Source organism: Myotis nattereri (genome assembly GCF_964212035.1).
Source record: "Myotis nattereri genome assembly, chromosome: 12".
NCBI lineage: Eukaryota > Metazoa > Chordata > Mammalia > Chiroptera > Vespertilionidae > Myotis > Myotis nattereri.
In genome coordinates, this window is record NC_138087.1 from 70,872,607 (window position 1) to 70,891,120 (window position 18,514).

The 18,514-nt window shown below is 48.1% G+C and overlaps 1 protein-coding gene across 2 annotated transcripts in view; it reads left to right on the forward strand.

The window, feature by feature from the left end:
- Positions 1-18,514, forward strand: part of ASTN2 (astrotactin 2) — a gene marked incomplete at its 5' end in the record, with an annotated part of 643,478 nt that overhangs the window by 89,235 nt on the left and 535,729 nt on the right. For both annotated transcript variants that reach the window (XM_081102944.1, XM_081102945.1), the window contains one exon: positions 13,104-13,256. In XM_081102944.1, coding sequence (XP_080959070.1) covers positions 13,104-13,256 — 153 coding nt within the window. The remainder of the gene's footprint in view (positions 1-13,103; positions 13,257-18,514) is intronic.

Consider the following 18,514-nt stretch of genomic DNA (forward strand, 5'->3'; position numbering starts at 1 on the left):
TCGAAGCAGTTAATATTTACTCCCTTACTGTGTCTTACTTGTTTCTTATGATATCATTACAGCCTTCATATCGGGCTAGCTTCTCGTAGCTGGACCTGTTCCTACTTTGCTAATAACATGCTTAACCTGACACTCGGGCCATAATGCAGTCCTCCGGGTGTCATCTGAGCACTGCACAGGGGAGATGCCCCCTTCTTGGTCCTAAGACTTTATGCTTTTATGAATGTAGCCTAGGAAATACATGTTACTTTCTCAGTGGTTAACCTTACTGTTAACGCACATTGAGATCTCTGATGCCCAAATTATTGAATGGAAATCGCATAGTAAGGAGAGGAGGAAAGACATCCAGCAGAATGTGTGTTTATTACATTATTGGAGAAAAGTCCCCCAAGATCTAGTCGGGCACCCTGTCTAATCGAGGCATGGGGTGTCCAAATTCCGGAGGTGCAAATTAGGAGATGACAGATAAGAGACAGAGGGTCTCTTGAATTAGCTGCCAGCAGGAAGAGGGGGCCACTCTGAGGGGAGAGAGAGAGAAAGAGAGAGAGGGAGAGAGAGAGAGAGAGAGAGAGAGAGAGAGAGAGAGAGAGAGAATATGAATGCTATTTATAATCCTGGAACAGCCTAGCAGAGCAGCGGCTGGCATGGGAGCCTCCTCCCAGGGCTGCCAGATGAGCTTGGTTTGCAGGTTCTATCAGAGCCCCTCTGTCTGTCTCCTTTTCTCACACTTCGCTACCTCGCTGTGCACATCTAGCAAAATGAGAGTATTCCTCAAGACCCACCAGCCCATGCTTGCAGGCTCTCTGTACAAATGGCTCCCTGCGATGGATCTCTATTATTTCACCAAAAACATCAGAGGAGGAATTTGTTCTGCTCCACTAAAGACATGATTTCCTGCCCTCTCTACTGCCGTAGCTTAGTTTTTTGTCTGCTTACTGGGAAAAGGATAGAGAATAAAGGAGGTATCCATACCTGAGCTGAGGCAGTTTTAACCAGGGCTAAGGAAGGAAGGAAGGAAGAAGATAATTCAGGATTATCGTGCCAGGGGATAAAACTAACTCCTAAGATGCATATGTGACCCCATATCCACGTGGTACCCACTCATGGGTGCTTGGGATGGCCCCACCATTCCATAGGCTGATCCCTTTTCCGTTCCTTCCATGTCCTTCTTTGGCTCCTCCTCCTGTTTGCATTATTCCAGCCGTGGTTGAGATCTTAGGTGTCAGACCAGCTTGGACTCCAGGCCAAGCTCTGTCCCCATATGGGACTAACTAGTATCACCCCCTTCTCAGGCTCGTGGTGCCTGGCATTGAGTAAAGTCAACAAGTCAACAGAATGACTTCGTGGTATCACTAGTGTGCTTACATCTGTCTTGTAGCTGTCCTCCTTTCCGTCAGTGAATGCGGAAGAGCGGAGGCTCAGGGAGGCACTGTCATTGTACTCGAGGGTGAGCAGATGCTAACAGGCAGGGCCAGGGCTTGAAGCTCAGTTTCATAATAAGATAAGTTCACACTGTGTGTTTACCGCCTTGTTTTGTCTCATTTCTTTGTATGCACACTGTCTATTTGATTAGGGATGTGAAGAGCATAACTTAGAACCCCCAGTCTTTACCAGTAATCGTGAAGTGGCAATGTTGCAAACTTTACAGTGACCCGGCTTATCAAATGCTTTCACGTGCACCTCACAGAAGTGTTTATTTCCCAAGGTTCAGAGAGGCTGGGTGTGGTGTCCAGGCCACCGCTGGAGACCTGGTCTTCCCCCAGGTCTGCTGAGTTTCTGACTCAGGATTCCGTGTTGTCCCCTCCCCCGAGGTTCCTCTCTAGCTTTCTGCTTCCGTCATTGTGTGGCGGTTCCACGTTATCTCGAGTAATAAAGCAAGCCTGCTCTAGCCATCATGTAGAAATGGGAAATTGCAATTATAAGTCATTAAATGGAAAATCCTGAGCCTCATAGAAACACCAACTCAGCCTCCATCCATTATTGTCTATATATTTAGCAGGTCTATTTTTAAGAGCTTAATACTGAGAAATAGGACATACTTATAATGCAGCTGCATTAATTTCACTCCCCAGTCCCTACCATTTGCTATAGTTGACGTACGTGTGTTTAAACGTATAACCACCCTTTTGAAGTGGGAAGATTGCCCTTAGTTTAAAGAAAGATGGGTGGGAAAGACCACCTGTTGAAGCAGTGAGAACTGTACATGTTTCATAGTCAGCTCTCTGGTCAGCCGGCCCCCCCCCGGCCCCCCCCCACACACACACACATACCCACACACCCCCACCACCACCACAGCATGGGTCAGTAATGTACCTACGTCACAACGCATTTTCTTTCATATTTCTCATTCAGTGCCCAGTTATATAGACTCTATAACATGTGTTCATTTATTCAGCAAGCTTCTCCAACCCTGAAAGCTCTGAATGGATGTGTTAACAGTCTTTATGCTCCTGAAGAGATGGCTTTCGTTTCTGGGATCATCCTCATAATTATCAGTAATATGGTCTGAAGGGAAGCTGGCTGACAGGGCTCCTTCCCCCACTCCAAAGTCATTTCATTAAGCCATGCTTGTTGGTCTCGCTCCAAAATAAGCCACGAAGTAGTATTTGGGTATTTGTCCAGCTCTGCTGTGTATAGGGTATATGACCCTTGAAAATTTAATTAACCTTGGTGTGCGCCACTTATCCATTCGTAAGCTTAATATAATTATATTTACTTTGGAAGGTTGTGTATCAGTCAGTTCTTGCCACAGAATGTTATATAACAAATAACTACAAAATCTCAGTGGCATCCAGTAATAAACATTGACTTGTCACGTATCTGAGGATCGGATGGGATAGAGTGTTGTGCTCAACCTCAGATGGGCTTGTTCATCCTCCCCGGGTTGGCTGGGGTCAGTGACCGGGGCTGGAGGTCAGGTGACTCCTCTGTGTTGTAGAGCTGTGACTCTCCCAGGAGTTGCTCTTCTTCCTGGAGCCAGTAGGCTCGCTGGGACAGGTCCTCTTCATGCTGGTGGCAGGTGTACATGTGTGAGCAAAACTATGCGATGCCTCTGGAAGCTCAGGCTCTTAACTGGTACATGCTATCCCCACCCACATCCCATTGGCCAAAACAAGTCACAGAGCCAGGCACAAGTCAAAGGCTAATGAGGCACACTCCATCTCTACTGACGGAGGCTGTATCCAGGGTATGGGTGCAGGGAGGGGTGAAGAAGCAAGGCTAATAGTTCCATAGACTAGTCAGTTATGAGGATTATATTAAATGATGGCTATACTTACCTTAAAATAATACCTGTCACCTTATAAAGATCCCATAAATGGTAAATGTCATTATTACCGTCGTGATTGTGCTTGCGTGACTAATGAGATAATATTGGCAAATTGGAATTGGTAGGTTCAGGTGAACCTCGCTATTAGATAAATCAGCCAGTTTCAGGGTAAGTTTCTGGAGGAAGAAGTGAAACCAAGAGGAAGTTAAATGTCTGGGGAGGAAAGGAGTAGGGGTAAGAGTGTGGGTGGGACTCTCCTCTCCCTGCCAACCAGCTGCCAGAAAAACAACTCCTCTGGCTCCTAAAGATGGAGCTAGACCTTCGTCTGCAATAGATACACGTGTTCCCAAGTGATTGCCACAATAGAACTGAAGTCCACGACCTGGTGATTGATCTCTGAGAGGTCGAAGCACAGGCTTGATGAGCATGACACAGCGCGCTGTGAGAGTACACAGAGGACCAGGGCAGGAGCTACGTTTTCAGGTTCCAGGGCATGGCCACATAGGAGGCATGGCCATGATGGGATGGGCTGGAGTATAGTGCCGATGGGATCCCTGTGTGTCACAGAGGCCGGAGATGATCGTGAAACTTATACGCGAGAGGAAAACGGGGAATTAGAGTCCAGTAGTTAATCAAAGGCCAAGAGTTACTCACTGGGGAAATGGAGAACTTAGCCTGTATTGAGCTTTGCCTTGGTGCAAGCCCCCTCTACAAGCTTATCTCAATTAAGCTGGATAACAGTAATGATAACAAAGGCTCTACTTTATTGAGTGCTTAATCCGTTTGGGGGTTCTGTGCTAAAACTTTGCATATATTATTGCCTTGAATTAAATGCCAAAAAAAGAAAAAAAAAGAAAAACCTACAGAAACTCACAATTCTTAAGGAAGATTTCTGCTTAAGGTTTTACAGATGAGGAAGGGGGGCTTAGAGAAGGAAAGGAACACACCCAATAGCCAGTCACATACTGTGTAAGTGGTGAAGGGAGGTTTAAGCCCAGGCTTGTTGTACACTGCGTGTGTCTGAGCTGACAGTCACAGGGACAGGAGAGGGAGAGGACAGTGAGTTTGGAAAGCTGAACTCTCAAAGTAGCTGGGCTTTTTAAGCTAGGATCTGGGCGAGTCCGCCCTCCTTCCTCTCTCGAAGGTGGATTTTTTGGGCAATAAAATCATCTCTCTCTGTAAGCTCTAGAAGAAGCAAACGCTGTGGCATTTTCTCTACAGTCATCGCCCCTGCCGCCTGCTGATGCTCCTATTTGCATCGCCCCCTTTTCCTGGTTCTGAATTCTTTAAGGCTCAGCCGAGCGAGGGTCTCCTCTGGAAGATGTCCAAAGCTTTGTGCTCACAGAAGGAATTAGCGGACTCGCTTTCAGTGTTCTCGTCACACGTCTCTTTCTATCTGGATGTTCAGCACAGTCAATTGTCATTGTCTTTACCTGATGCTTCCAGTAAACAGTGTCACCTTTGAAAGAAGGGACACTGTTCAGCTCATCACTCTGTCCCCAGTGTCCACCCCCGATACACTGCTTGGTCAGCGGTTGGATGGAGAATTCCAAATGTGCCCCGGAGGTGCCCTCCAGGGCCAAGGGGTGCTGAGTCACACACAGGGCCTTCCAGTCCGTTTACAGAAGGGATGAGTCTAGGAGAGGAATCGGGCTAGTGACTGGGAGTCCCATAGGATGCTGGGCATGCGCAGGCCACCGGGTTGAGTGGAAAATCCAGATTTGCTATGACTGCTGCTTTAAGATCTTTTGGGCAATAATACTAATAACTCTTATCTTGAAAATCCTTTCTCTACCGGGCACTGTAATACACAGTTTAATATTTTATTTAATCCCAAAGCAGCTTGCTGGGGTTGGAGTTATAAACCCCATTTTAACACTCGGAGAAACTGAGGCTCCGAGTGGTTCAGTGATTTGCCCACATCTCACAGCTGGGAAGAAACACGGCCCATATTCCAAACGGTGCCTGGTTCCGACACCTTTTCCATAGTCGCGCCCTGCCACCAGAGTGGTGATAAGTGACCAAGAAGTCTTTGTCCCCTCCTGTCTGGTTGCTGGCCCCTTTCTTTCTTGAACTGGACTTGTGGGCCTGTCGTCTCAGCCCCAGCCAGACCTTTGGAAATCTCCTTTGCTTCTCAGGCTCCATAAAAAGGGAGGTTGTATAGATGGCATTCGTTGAGAGAGGTGAGAGGGCTTTGCAAACTGAACAGTGCAGTCCTGTGGCCACTACATCCGTCTCATGGAAAGTGTATAGTTTATTGATATTTGGAATGACAGGGCCGTGGAGCAGGCAGAATCTTAGAGGCCCTCGGTGTCCCGTGAGGGGCAGTGGAGCCAGCTCCAGAGAACCTGGACGGAACTGTGTTTTTAACAGAGCACAGGAGAGTATCACTAAGTTCAATTCCATCATTCGAACTCAATGCAGCTCTCCAGCAGAAATATGACCACCCTGCACATCTGCTGTATTCCCTGGCAGGCCCGGGATGGTGTACGTAAGAAAAGGCTATTTCTACGCTTTCCAATTTATATTTGTTGCTGTTTGTCCATTTTTCTTGTCTGCAGGCACTTGCTTGAAGATAAGCTGTGCCAGGCCTCAAAGGTTTCAGAAAATATGTGGGAGAAAAAACTACAAAGTGAGAAAATTCTATCCATCAACTTTCTATCCCTGAGAATTGGGAAGAGGTGGCCATTTTTAAAAAATATGTACATGGATTTAAATGTCTTCTGCTGCGGGAGTCTTCTCTTCTGGCTAAGAAACACTTGGCTGTGTTCTTTCTTACTAATTTATTTTTTTTCCTTTTCATGAGGTGGTAATGTGAGGTGTGAGATACAATGTTGGGTCCGTGACTGGGCTCTCACCACTTCCAAATTTCGTCTTCCTTTGCTTTTCCAGTATGTCTTCCGCGCTGAGGTGTGCTTTATGTCTGAGCGGTCTTCTCTTAGTTCTGTCCTTCCAATCCTGGCATCTGAGTGTGCCCAGTCCGAAGCCTGGGGATGCAAGTTGAGGTCATATTAGGGTTCTTCAGAGAAGCAGAGCCAATATAGGTATAGATATAGGTATAGATTGTTTATATACATCCCCTCTCTCTATAGAATTGGCCCTTGAACAACGTGGGGGTTAGGGATGCTGACCCCCTGCATAGTAAAAAAAATCCACATGTAGCTTTTGGCGCTGTATTTATTGAAAAAAAAAAAAGTCTTTATATAAGTGGACCCATGCAGTTAAAACTGTGTTATTCAAGGATCAACTCTATATATCTCTATATTTATATCATCTCTATATCTATCTATTGACAAATTGATTGATTGACTTTAAGGAATTGATTAATGTGATTGTGGAGGCTGATAATTCCAAAATGTTCAGGGTTAGCTGGTCCACTGGAGACCTGGGGCAGAGTTGATATTGCAGCTCGAGTCTGAAGGTAGTCTGTTGGCAGGATTCCTTTTTCCTAGTGGGGTAGGGTGGTCTGTTTTCTGTTAGGCCCTCAGCTAATTGGATGAAGTCCACCGACATTACGAAGAATAGTCTGTCTTACCCAGAATCTACTAATTTAAATGTCAATCTCAACTAAAAAATACCTTCATACAAATGTCTGGAATACCGTTTGACCAAATGTCTGGGTGCCATGACCTAGGCCAGTTGACACGTATGTGAAACATCACAAGATCTGAGGCTGAACTTATCCTAGAACTTGGGAGAGCAGGAAGAGTAGTGGATATAGGAGACCTGAATGCGGAACCATGGGCCACTGCTTATTTTTATCATGACTGGTCTCCCACTGCTCCTGTTTCCACATCTGAATAAGAGGGTGCGTATATACTGTCTAAAATAATCTCCAAAGCGGATATTTTATAATGAAGGCGACTTTCAAAATGAAAGCATGAACTGATTGATTGACCAATTATGAAGCTTAAGGGTGAGAGAAAGGTGGGTAATGACGGCCTCTGGGGCGCTCACTGCATGCTTGAGGCTCTGGGAGACAGTTAACGTGCATAATTACACTCACCCGCCAGCGACCTGCAGACATTCACAGAGGAGGAGGCGAAGGGATGTACAAGAGAAGGGAGTGACTCAAGGTTACACCGAGGCAGAGTTTACATTGGGACCCTTTTTTACTTGCACAAGACACAGGTGGGCAATATGGCCAACTAATGCCCACTGTGTCTTGGTTCTCTGAGCATAGTCTGTGAGAGACAGAACTGGGGAAATGGGGCATGAGCTGCGCTTGGCACCTCCAGGATGGACAGCCTTGCCCATCAGCGCTGAGCACAGTTCTACTGGCCCCCGTTCCAGCCACAGCCTGGTTGCCTGGGGCTCCTGGCCCAGGCGTTTAAAGGGGCTGGGCTGTCAGCATCACTTTCCAGGTCACAGACAAACTCCACAACTGAGATATTCATCTCCACCCACCCAGCAGTCCAAGAGAGAGAGAGAGTATATGTTGGATGATACAGTGGGTGGGCCCATGTCATCAGAGTCCCCATAACCTGGCTCCAAATCATAGCTCTGCCATTTCTAAGCTGTGGGACCTTTGGCGTTGGTTTCCTTCCCTGCGTCTCAGTTTCCTCATTTCTGAACAGCAGCTAAGGATGCTTACCTTCCAGGTTTATTAAGAGGAATCAACAAGAGAACACACGGAAATGCCAAGCTTCTTGTTTGGCTGATTGGTTTTCAAGAATTGTGACTTTTCTTTCTACAGAGGCTAGGTGAGTTTAGAAAACTTAAAGTGGATGCTAAAGGCACTTGAACCTGCACATATACGAGGTTTAGTGGTAAAATATCCCAGGCTGCGAGGGGGAGAGAGAGCAGGTGAGAGTTGGGTCTCAGGATTGCTGAGTACCGGTGTAGACACAGCGTGCGGTGCCTTCTGCAGGGTGGCGCATCAGGCAGAAGCTGGCCTGGTATCTGGAAACAGACACATGCCTGGCAAAGGTACTCAGGATCCACCTTCTTTCCTTCTTTCTCTCCACTCTTTGCTCTTCCTTTTCTACCTTCATTACTGTACACAATTTTACTTTCCACTCTTGTGTCTCTTCCTCCCCTTCCCTCCCCCTTTTCCTCCCCCGTTTTCCTCTCCTCTCCTCTCCTCTCCTCTCCTCTCCTCTCCTCTCTCTCTTCTCTCTCCTCTCCTCTCTCCTCTCCTCTCTCTCTTCTCTCTCCTCCCCTCTCTCCTCTGCTCTCTCTCCCATGACTTGGGGACCAGGGCTCCTCTGCACAGGCCCCAGTCATTCATCCTCATTAAACTTGACAATCTCTCATATGTCAATTAGAAGGAGGCAGCCCCCTCCCTTCCTCCCTTTCCTGGGCCTGCCACGATGCTCAGATCAAGCACCATCTGTTGCATTCAGCCAGGCGACGGGGCGAGCATTTTGCTGCTCTGGGGAGGCAGAGCTCAGCGGGTACCAGGAGGTACTGTGGCTTGTTTGGACAACTTGATCTATTGATATTGATGGAGCTACTGAATGGGATTGGGAGGGCTAGTGTGGGAGGGAGAATGGTGCACAGGAGGAAAGGAGCCATGGAGGGGGTTTGCACAAGCCTGTCTGGGCTTCTGGCACTGTCGCTGAGGCAAGAGCAGCCAAACAGATGGAAGGGATTTGCTGTTGTCGGGATCAGAAACCCCATAGCTCAGGGGAGCAAGCCTTCCCTGTCTGTGTGTCTTCCTCTCCTCCTGCCAGTGCTATGGGCATCAGCTCAGGAGAAAGCAAATCAGAGGTATCAGGGTGGGGAGAAACTGACCTTTAGGAATTGCCGAATGTCAGAGCCACGATGAAAAGGGAGGAGTCAAGGTTCTAGACCGAGATGGACAAAGAAGGCACCCTTCAATGGGACTTTCAGGAAAAATTCAATGAAGTGACTATTGATCGAGGTGCATGCAGAGTGAAGAGACTCAACATGGGGGCACTGAGGAACCAGTGACAGCAATGTTCAGGAAACCACCGCCCACCCCTAGAACTGTGGACGGGCAGGGAGAAGAAATGGTTTCACTGGAGCCATGAGAACAGGGTCTGTGAAAAAGGGCAGAAGCTGTCGTGGTTGAGAATCCCAGTCCCTATCAGAAATATGACACAGACACAGGGAAGGGTGTGGGAAGACATACCCCAGATTCTGTCCTTCCACTTCCTGCAGAGCATCTCACTGTGAAAACTCATAGCCAGGTAAGAAGGAGCCATGCAGCCCCCCTTAGAGGGTCTGCCTCTAGAACATAGAGTGAGGCAGAGTGAACCTGGGGTGGAGGGTGAATCTGGGGGTGCAGTGGAGAACAGACGGTGTAGATGAGGAAAGAAATTGTTCTATTGCCTGTACTGTGCCAGAAGCTCACATGCTGAGCAAGCACACGCTCCCTCCACCTTTTCTAAGGAATGCAATGTGGGGTCTCCATAGAGCCCATTTCTCTCTTGTGAGTGGGAGACCCACATAACTTACTGTCTTCTCACACCTCTACTTAGACATCTGGAAGGCACCACACGTTTTCCTATCTCGAACCTGTTCTCTTCAGGCTGTGAGATACCATCCTTCCAGAAGATCAGGAGTCACCCTCCTTACCTCCCTCCCCCATGTCCACCTTTTCCAATCACTGGACACTTCGGAGGAGTTATACCTGCAAAATAACTCTTGGATTTGCCCACTTCTCTCTCTCTACTAATCTAACCTTTTGGCTCTACTCTCTGCTACTCTGTCCACTTTATTTCTACTACCCTATCCAGGTAGATACGTCATCCCATGTGTGGACTTCTGCATGGTCTCCTACTCGAGCTCACTTCCATTTCTGTCCTTCTGCAATGAAGTTTCTCTCTGTGGTCGGAGCAGTATTCCCTAAATGAAGACATGGACAGCTTGATCTGTTGATTTTGATAGGGCTATTAAATGGGATTTGGGAGGGCTGGGGTGACAGAGAGAATGAATGGTACACAGGAGGAAATAAGCCATGGAAATCAGCATGTTCTATCCTTAACAAGTTCCAGAACAGTTAGGGTCTGGGTCGGGGTCAAGGTCAGGGTCAGCGTTAGGACTTCCCACCTCTCCATCTTTATCTCTGCTCACTCACCAGTGTTTTAGGCCCAGTGGCTATTGTAGCTCTTTCTTGTACTCCTTCTCCCAGGGAAGTCTTTGTTTAGACTCTTCCCTCTGCCTCTTTTGCTCCTGTTCACCTTACCACATCCCGCCCCCGCCGCCCCCCCCCCACCCCCCCGCACTTCCTTCTCACCTGATTAACACAAATTCTTTTCAGAGCTTCACACTTCTCCTTAAGGAAGTGTCCATAGTTTTCCTAGACTAGGTTCTGCTCCTCTAATAGAACCTCTTATATCATCTTCCTTTAACATAGATGTATATATCTCGTTTGTACACTTCACAGTTCTGTGTCAACCATCTCATTAATATTAGCCTTCCTGTCCATGTGGTGGACATCAAGATGGTTGTTTGGTGGTTTTTTTTTCAACATTGCACCTTGTAGTGGGCACATATCTGTATCCCCCACCGATTCATTTGCTGAAGCTCTCCCCTCCAAGTGACTGTGCTGTCTACTGGGGCTGCCATTCCCAGATGCTGTGGACTCGGTGGCTTAGACACCAGGATGAAACTTCTCTCAGCTCTAGAGGCTGGAAGGCCAGCACGCTGGGTTCTGGCTCTTGGACAGCCTTCTCCTCACTGTGCGCGTGCGTGGCCTTGCCTTGGTGTGCACGTCAGGAGGGTTCCTCCTCCTCTTCCTACGAAGACACCAACCCTGTGGTTAGCGTCCCGTCCTCTGGGCCTCTAAAAGCCCTATCTCCCACAGACAGTCACACTGTGACTGACCCACTAAAAGCCCTATCTCCACAGACAGTCACATCGGGGGTTAAGTCTTCAAGATGTGACATTGGGGGCAGACAGTTCAATCCACAGCAGGCTGTAGACTGAGTTGCTCTAGGTTTTGTACCGCAGTAGAGCACCACTCTTACAAGTTTAAGCGAATCTCTCTCCTGCTGGTTTTAAAGCATCCGATTGGGCCTGACCTTGCTGCTCAGAATTGGACTGTAGCGACTCTACTGGAAGGCTCTGTGTCACAGGCTTGGAGGAGGGGCCCAGGTTTGGGATCTTGCTCATGTTTAAGGAGATCACCTCGGGGGAGGGATGGCAAGACAGGCAGGTGAGCAAGTGGAAATGCCACCACATGGTTTGCGTGTATTGTCCATTGTATTTGTCTTTTCCGCAGCAAACATGGATTCTCCACTGTGTCCCCAACGATGGGGCTTCTCACAGGGCCCAGGGCCCAAGCCTGCCTCCTGGGTAGGCGCTTCCCCGCAGACACACCTGTCACAGATGATAAGCGTTCCAGGGACAACACGAGCTCCTTAGGAATCCGTGCTGGGATGCTCAGAGCCTCCTTTGTCCGGTCTAGTGAAACCCCTTCAAAGGAACAGGAACCGTGGGCTCATCCCATCTCCTGGCATCAGACGGCACGTAGCTCAGACTGAAGAAATTCCCAGCCTCTGAAGGCGTAGATGGAGGGAGGGCTGCGTTTGAAGATTTCAGAGTTGGGGCTCTCTTTTGGAATTTCTCAGAACAAAGGCACTGCGGCCCTTCAGCCATGTTCCTTCTTTCTCCTTTCCTCTCCTCGCTTTTTATGTGACCGCTTTCCTTTCTTCTCAAGCATTTCTGATTTATTTTTCTCTTATCTTTGTTCTTGTTTTCTCTGCCAGCTGACCTCACTTTGTCCATTCTCTGGAACTTTCTACTTTTTTCAGTTTTGTGGAAATGTGGCTCCTAACAAATCATTGGACAGTATTGAGACAAATGGAACATTGGACTAGGAGTTAGAAGGCTTGACTTTGTTTGCCCTGTGCAAGGTCGGAGTGAGTCGTACGCCTTCTTTGGGGGCCTCGATTTCCTTAAGTAAATTTACAAAAGGGAAGGGGGAATATTGTACCAAGTGATCTACATATCATGATACTGTAATTTTGTCTCCTGAAATGTTGCTCAGCCCACGTACTGCTGTCTGCCTTCACTGCCCTGTTCTGGTTCAAGCCACCACCACCTCTGCCGGCTACTGCAAAAGCCTTTGTACTGGCCTCTCTCACCACCTCTGCTTGGATTGTTCATACTCTTATTCGTAATTGTTATCAAAGGGACTTGAAGATGCTGGTTTTCTGTTTAGAACCTTTCAGCGATGAACTTTTGCCACTAGGATACAAGCCACACTCCTCAGTGCGACTTACAGGTGATCTGGCCTCTCCTGCCTCATCTCTTCGCACACTCTCTTGCAGCCACACCGAACTCCTTTCCATCGCTCCAGCACTGTGCTCTTTCTGGATTCAGATCTTTGCACATACCTCTGCTTCTACCCAGAGCATTCTTATCCCAAATCTCTCTACCCCCACCCCCCAATCCTACCTTCTTTGCTCATTCCTACTCATTCTTAAAATCGTAGTGACCATACTGCCTCTTCCAGGAAGCCTGCCTTGACTCCCAGAATGGGAGAGATGACCTTTCTGCTCCTCTCATATTCTGTGCTTTCCTATGACAGAGGTTTGGGGGCCTCGATTTCCTTAAAGTAAATTTATGAAAGGGAAATGGGAATATTGTACCAGGTGATCTACGTACCATGATACTGCAATTTTGTCTCCTGAAATGTTGCGTGGATTGTGTCTAACTTTCCCCCACCATATCTCAAGGGTTAGAGGCAGTGCCTGGAACATAATAGATGTTCGAGAAACATGCCTCTATACTGGCACCCATGGCTTCTGTACCATCCCTGGGTCTGGGAGGAAACTCCAGGGACCCCAGGAGGCCAGGCCCAGGCCTCCAGGGACTGGGGGTGGATCAAGCCCTAACCTCAGCCCCATTGCCCACTCTGTAGCAGCAGCTGAGGCGACGCAGGAGACCGTGGAGTCCCTGATGCAGAAGTTCAAGGAGAGTTTCCGCGCCAACACGCCCATCGAGATCGGTCAGCTGCAGCCAGCGCCTCGCAGCGCCTCGGCGGGGAAGCGGAAGCGGAGGAGCAAGTCTCGAGGTAGGCTCTCCTCCACCTCTTGTGGGCATCAGCGGGCTGTCCCCTGTGTCTGAAGATCCTGGGAAGAGCTGTACCCTCTTCCCTTGCTTTCCTGTGCTCATGGTAGTCGTGCCTCTGTCTCCCTGATGGATTGTCTCAGCGGGGGCCTTGGAGACAGCAGGCCTGTGCCCCTGGGTGCAGGCTAGGACAGTGGTCGGCAAACTCGTTAGTCAACAGAGTCAAATACCAACAGTACAACGATTGAAATTTCTTTTGAGAGCCAAATTCTTTAAACATAAACTATACAGGTAGGTACATTGTTATTAACCTAATTAGGGTACTCCTAAGCTGGCCTTTGCTAAAAACGTCCTCAATCTGAGGGGTTGACCTCAGCGAACGTACCCCAACTTCTTCTAACGCCACCTCTTCAAAAGAGATTCGCCCAGGCCAAAAACGGACTTCTGCGCATGGGCCAAGAAGTTTCAATCGTACTGTATGTGCGCACCCGCACGTAGTATTTTGTGGAAGAGCCACACTCAAGGAGCCAAAGAGCCGCATGTGGCTCACGAGCCACGGTTTGCCGACCACTGGGGTAGGGTTTCTGAGTCTGCTGCCTCCTCTGAGAATGGGAACACCACGTGCGTCTTTTAGAGCGGTTCAGAAGGTTAGCGATAGTCTATGGGAAGTGTTCAGCCCAGGGTCCGAGCAGAGCAGATGCTCTTTAAATGGAGGCTGGTGTCATGCGGGGGATGGCACGAGGGGGAGAATGTTCTCATGGAGGGATCCCCAGGCTGGGCTCCCAGAGCACGGTTCCTGCTCATTCTTTTTCAGCCTGAATATGGGGTTAGGAGTGGGAACGTTGTAAGTTAGAACTGGTTCAAACTGGGTTCAGATTTGAATTTCTGTTCAATTCATGTCACAGTGGAGAGGCACTCTGCCTCTTCAAGCTACGCCCAACTCACAGCGTTGTTATAATATCTTAGCACATAGCCCACCATGCAATAAAAAATAGATCTTTCCCTCATTTTCTTTCTCCTTCGCCCCTTCTGTCCTCCACATCATTACCACCACCTCCTTCTTCTCCTCTTCCTTCCCTTTTCCTCCTCCTCTTCCTCCATCTCCTCCTCCTTCTTCTTCTTCCTCCTCCTCCTCTTCGTTCTCTGACTTCTTCTTCTCCTTCCTCCTCCTCCCCCCTCTTCTATGTCCTCCTCTTACTTCTTCTTCCTCCCCCTCCTCCTCCAACTCTTTTTTCTTCCTTCTCCATGTCCTCCTCATTCCTCTTCTTTTTCCTTCTCCTCCTCCTCCAACTTCTTCTTCCTCCTCCTCCTCCTCCTTCTCCTCCTCCAACCATCTGTGTGACTTTGTGCATGGGACAGATCCCTTTAGCATTACCTGATTTCCAAATCTCATTTCCTCAGTCCACTCAATAGTCTCCAGCTTGCCAGTCTTCTCTGCCTCTCACTTCTCCAGTGCCTATGAACTTGGTTCTGATTATGTCACTGCTCCTCTCTCTGAGCTTCATTGCTGTCTGCTACCTTCAGAAGTGCTCAGGCTTAGGATGGTGATATCTGAGGCTACCACAGAGCTCCGGCCTCTCTGCTGTCTCTTCTAAATCCACATCTTCCACTCCCACATTCTTTTCCATACCACTCTCTCCGCCTGAAATCTCCCACCTGGACTCTGAGAATAATTGCTGTCTTTGACACTTATTCCAAGCAGCAAGCTAAAGTATATATATTTATCTTCTTTTGATCTTCAGCAACCCTAAGAAGCAGGCACAATATTAATTTCCATTTTACAGATGATATCACAAAGAGACACCCTAACAAGGACTAGAGCCAGGAAGAACTAAGTAGTCTGGTTCCTGACTTTTTCATTAAACCACTGTGTTCTATGCTAGGGAAGCCCTACCTGTCTTTTCAGGCTTAACTTGAATGGCACATTTCCATGAGGACATCACTGACTGTCACAGTTCACTCTGAATTCTCCCCTGTGTGACTTCGCCCATATCTTTCTTTGTACAGGTGTGAAGCCCTGATTTCCTTTTTTAGGAATATAATCTTCTTTGGTCTGGCTCTCTCCTTAGCTAGACAGAGAGTTCTTGAGAGAGGAAATTATCTTATGGTGTGAGTCATCTTTCCACTGCTGGGCCTAAATCAGTGCCTGCACACATGGTAGACACTGGCTGTTGGTTGAGAGAATGTCTGGTTCCTAACCCTGTGAAATGCTGTATCCATTGAAAAACCAAGATCCACACGTGATGCTGAGGTCACACATTGAGGCAGAAGGAGATGGTGAAGTCCCTTTTTGGATCTCCTGTGGTCAACCCCGGGCTGAACTGTTTGAATGATAAAGAACAGTTGTCCTGAGGTCAGCAATGTCTGGGTGCTAATCCCAGCCCAGTCAGTTTCAACCTGCATGGCTTTGGAAGAGTCATCGGATGTCCCCAAGCCTCCGTTTTCCTGTTCTGTAGAATGGGGATGCCACCCCCACATCAGAGGATTGCTGTAAAAATCTGATGAAGTGATGCGTGTAGACTACCATGGAATGCTCAGCTAATGAGTATCAGGACCTGCATAATTGTTGTCTTGTATGTGTTCTGGGTTGGACATTCAGGGTCACTTGTAATCTTGCTCGGCCATACCTATCCATCTTCCTTCTCCACCATTCACCAAGAATCACCCTCCTTTGTCTCTGCCAATACAGCTCCCATAAATATGCTTGATTCCAAGTTTATAACCTCCCTTTTCTTTACCAGCCTGAATTCATTTTCTTAGTGTTATAATGTAAACATGTTCTATGTCACCCAATTCTTTCCTCAAAATTTTCCTTTTATGCACCACAACTGCCATAACGACGCCCCCATCATTACGCATTTGGGCTCTTTGTAATAGTTCGCCACCATAAACACTACCACATGGCACCCTTTTCCTTTTTTTTGGTATAAAATGTGGCCTTCATTTTGGAATCTGTATCCTTCTCTTAGAGCCGAATTTCAGAATGAGATTATTAAAGAAAATCTGTTGTTTGACTTAGGCCATAATTAGCTATCAAGTTATTTTAATTTGTAAGTTAAATGGGGCCTAGGAAAATGCAGGAAGACATTCATTTCCCCCCTAAATGTATCTGAAATCCACCCTCCCTTTCTTTGTCACCATTCTGACCACTGCCACCGCTCCTCTCCCACTTGCAACTGTCCCCACCTCCAGATGCAGTCTCCTGAGGCAGCCAGAGCAATCCTTTCAGAAACATAGACCAGAGAAGGTTATTCCCCTGCTTTAACTCATTCAGTGCTTTCCTCTGATTCTTGGAAGACCATCCCCACTCTGTGCCCAGCCTTCAGACCCACTCCCCCCTGGGTCTGGCTCCTGCTCTCTTCGCTTGATTAGCCTTTCCTTACGCTGCAGCCACAGGGACTTCCTTCCTGTTGCAAGAACCACCTGTCCCTCCCCCTGGCCAGACCTCTTGTCACTCCCCAGCTCTCCCCCTGGCTGGCTGGTCCTGTCTCACTTCCCAGCTCTCAATGCCAATGTCAACTCCTCGGAACTGTCCTCCATGCGGACCCATCTAAGGTGTTCCTCCTTCCCACCCTCCACCTGCTACTGTGATATCACCCCTACTTCCTCCGTAATATTATGCTCTAAAGTTAACTTATTTGCTTTTTTATTATTTTTCTCTCTAAAATATATTTCATATCCTTAAACCAAATACATAAAAAGTATTGGATCATATTCGTTGAATAAATGAGTATATGAACCTCAACGTCGGCTCATTGGAAAGTGGCCCAGTTTTATCTCTTTTGGATGGATGGTTCAGAGGGATGCAGTATAAACCAGCAACTCCGGGTGCAGGCCTCCAGGGATTCTGTTTCCTGGAGGCGGACTCCCTGGTGCATAGGGTGTTAAACGTGTCCAAGTGGGGGCTGTGAAAACATTTTTTTTTTCATGGCTTTAGGACATGGAGCCCGCGATTTACTGCCACCATTGGGTAAGGTTTTTGCAAGAGAGAAGCCAAGGAGAGTGGGCACCAGCCCTGCACTTCACAGCTCACACACGCCCCACCGCAGGTCCTCAGGATTTCTGTGGTCAAGTGAACGTCCTGGTTCATAAAAGTTTGGGGAATTCTGCACATGCCTGCTTCCCCTTGGAAATTTCCAAATGTATCTCAGACCCAGGGAAGTCCTGCAGCCCAGAGACCTGAATTGCTTTGTTTACCTCTGTCTGAGAAACCATCCTGGCCACAGAGTTTATTCACCACCACCCCCACCCGGAACGTGTAGGAACAGAAGCAAACATAGAAATGCAATTTTGGAAGTGCTGTCTTAGCCCACACTGTTCGTCAAAAATCCCAAATACGATGGTCTAAATCCTCAATCTGTCACCGTCTCTCTCCTCCGGCTGCCACGGAGGTGGCCGGGGGCCTGCTGGCCCGGAGTGGGAGCACCTGGCCTCCCTCTGCTTCATTAGGCTCCGCGCCCAGTGCACGGTGCCCAGAGGTACATGGCACAATGCCAAGCGGAAAGCTGTTGTCGTGAATTGAACACATGGTTAGAAGCGGCTCCAATGTGTTTTCGGTAGCAGTGGCCCCCTCCCGAGAGGCCAGTGGATGCTGAAACACATCGTCTGGAGGCAGACGGGGAGGCAGTGCAGGGCTTGGCTGCTGCCTTCATATCCGTGTGGGGTTTCATGGGCAGCTGTTGGGTAGTCACTCCCCCAAGGCGGTGTGCCTCGTGAAGGAGACCTTGGCTTTCAGATAAAACAGCGTAAGATTTGAGGGATGCGAGGAAGGGATTCCTGAGACTCGGGGGTCTTTAAAAGCAGGGTTTGTCTTAGAAATGTAGTTCAACCATAGAATGACCTCAAGCAAACGAAGAAGCTGTGTTTTGCCTCAGTTTTCTCATCTGTAAAATAGGGTTAGCAATACTAACATCCTATTTAAGTTGTGAGGCAATGTCTGCGAAAGGTATAGTCCGGGGCCTGGCACATACCAGACCCTCTCAATAAAGAGTAGCTAATACTCTTTTATATATTTATATATATATAAATTTATTTCAGAGAGGAAGGGAGAGGGAGGGAGAGAGATAGAAACATAAATGATGAGCTCCCTCATCATTGATTGGCTGCCTCTTGCATACCCCACACTGGGGATTGAGCCCACAACCAAGGCGTGTGCCCTGATTGGGAATTGAACTGTGACCTCCTGGTTCATAGGTCAACGCTCAACCACTGTGCCACGCCAACTAAGCAAGAGTAGCTAAGATTGTTGTTGTCAAGGCCTGC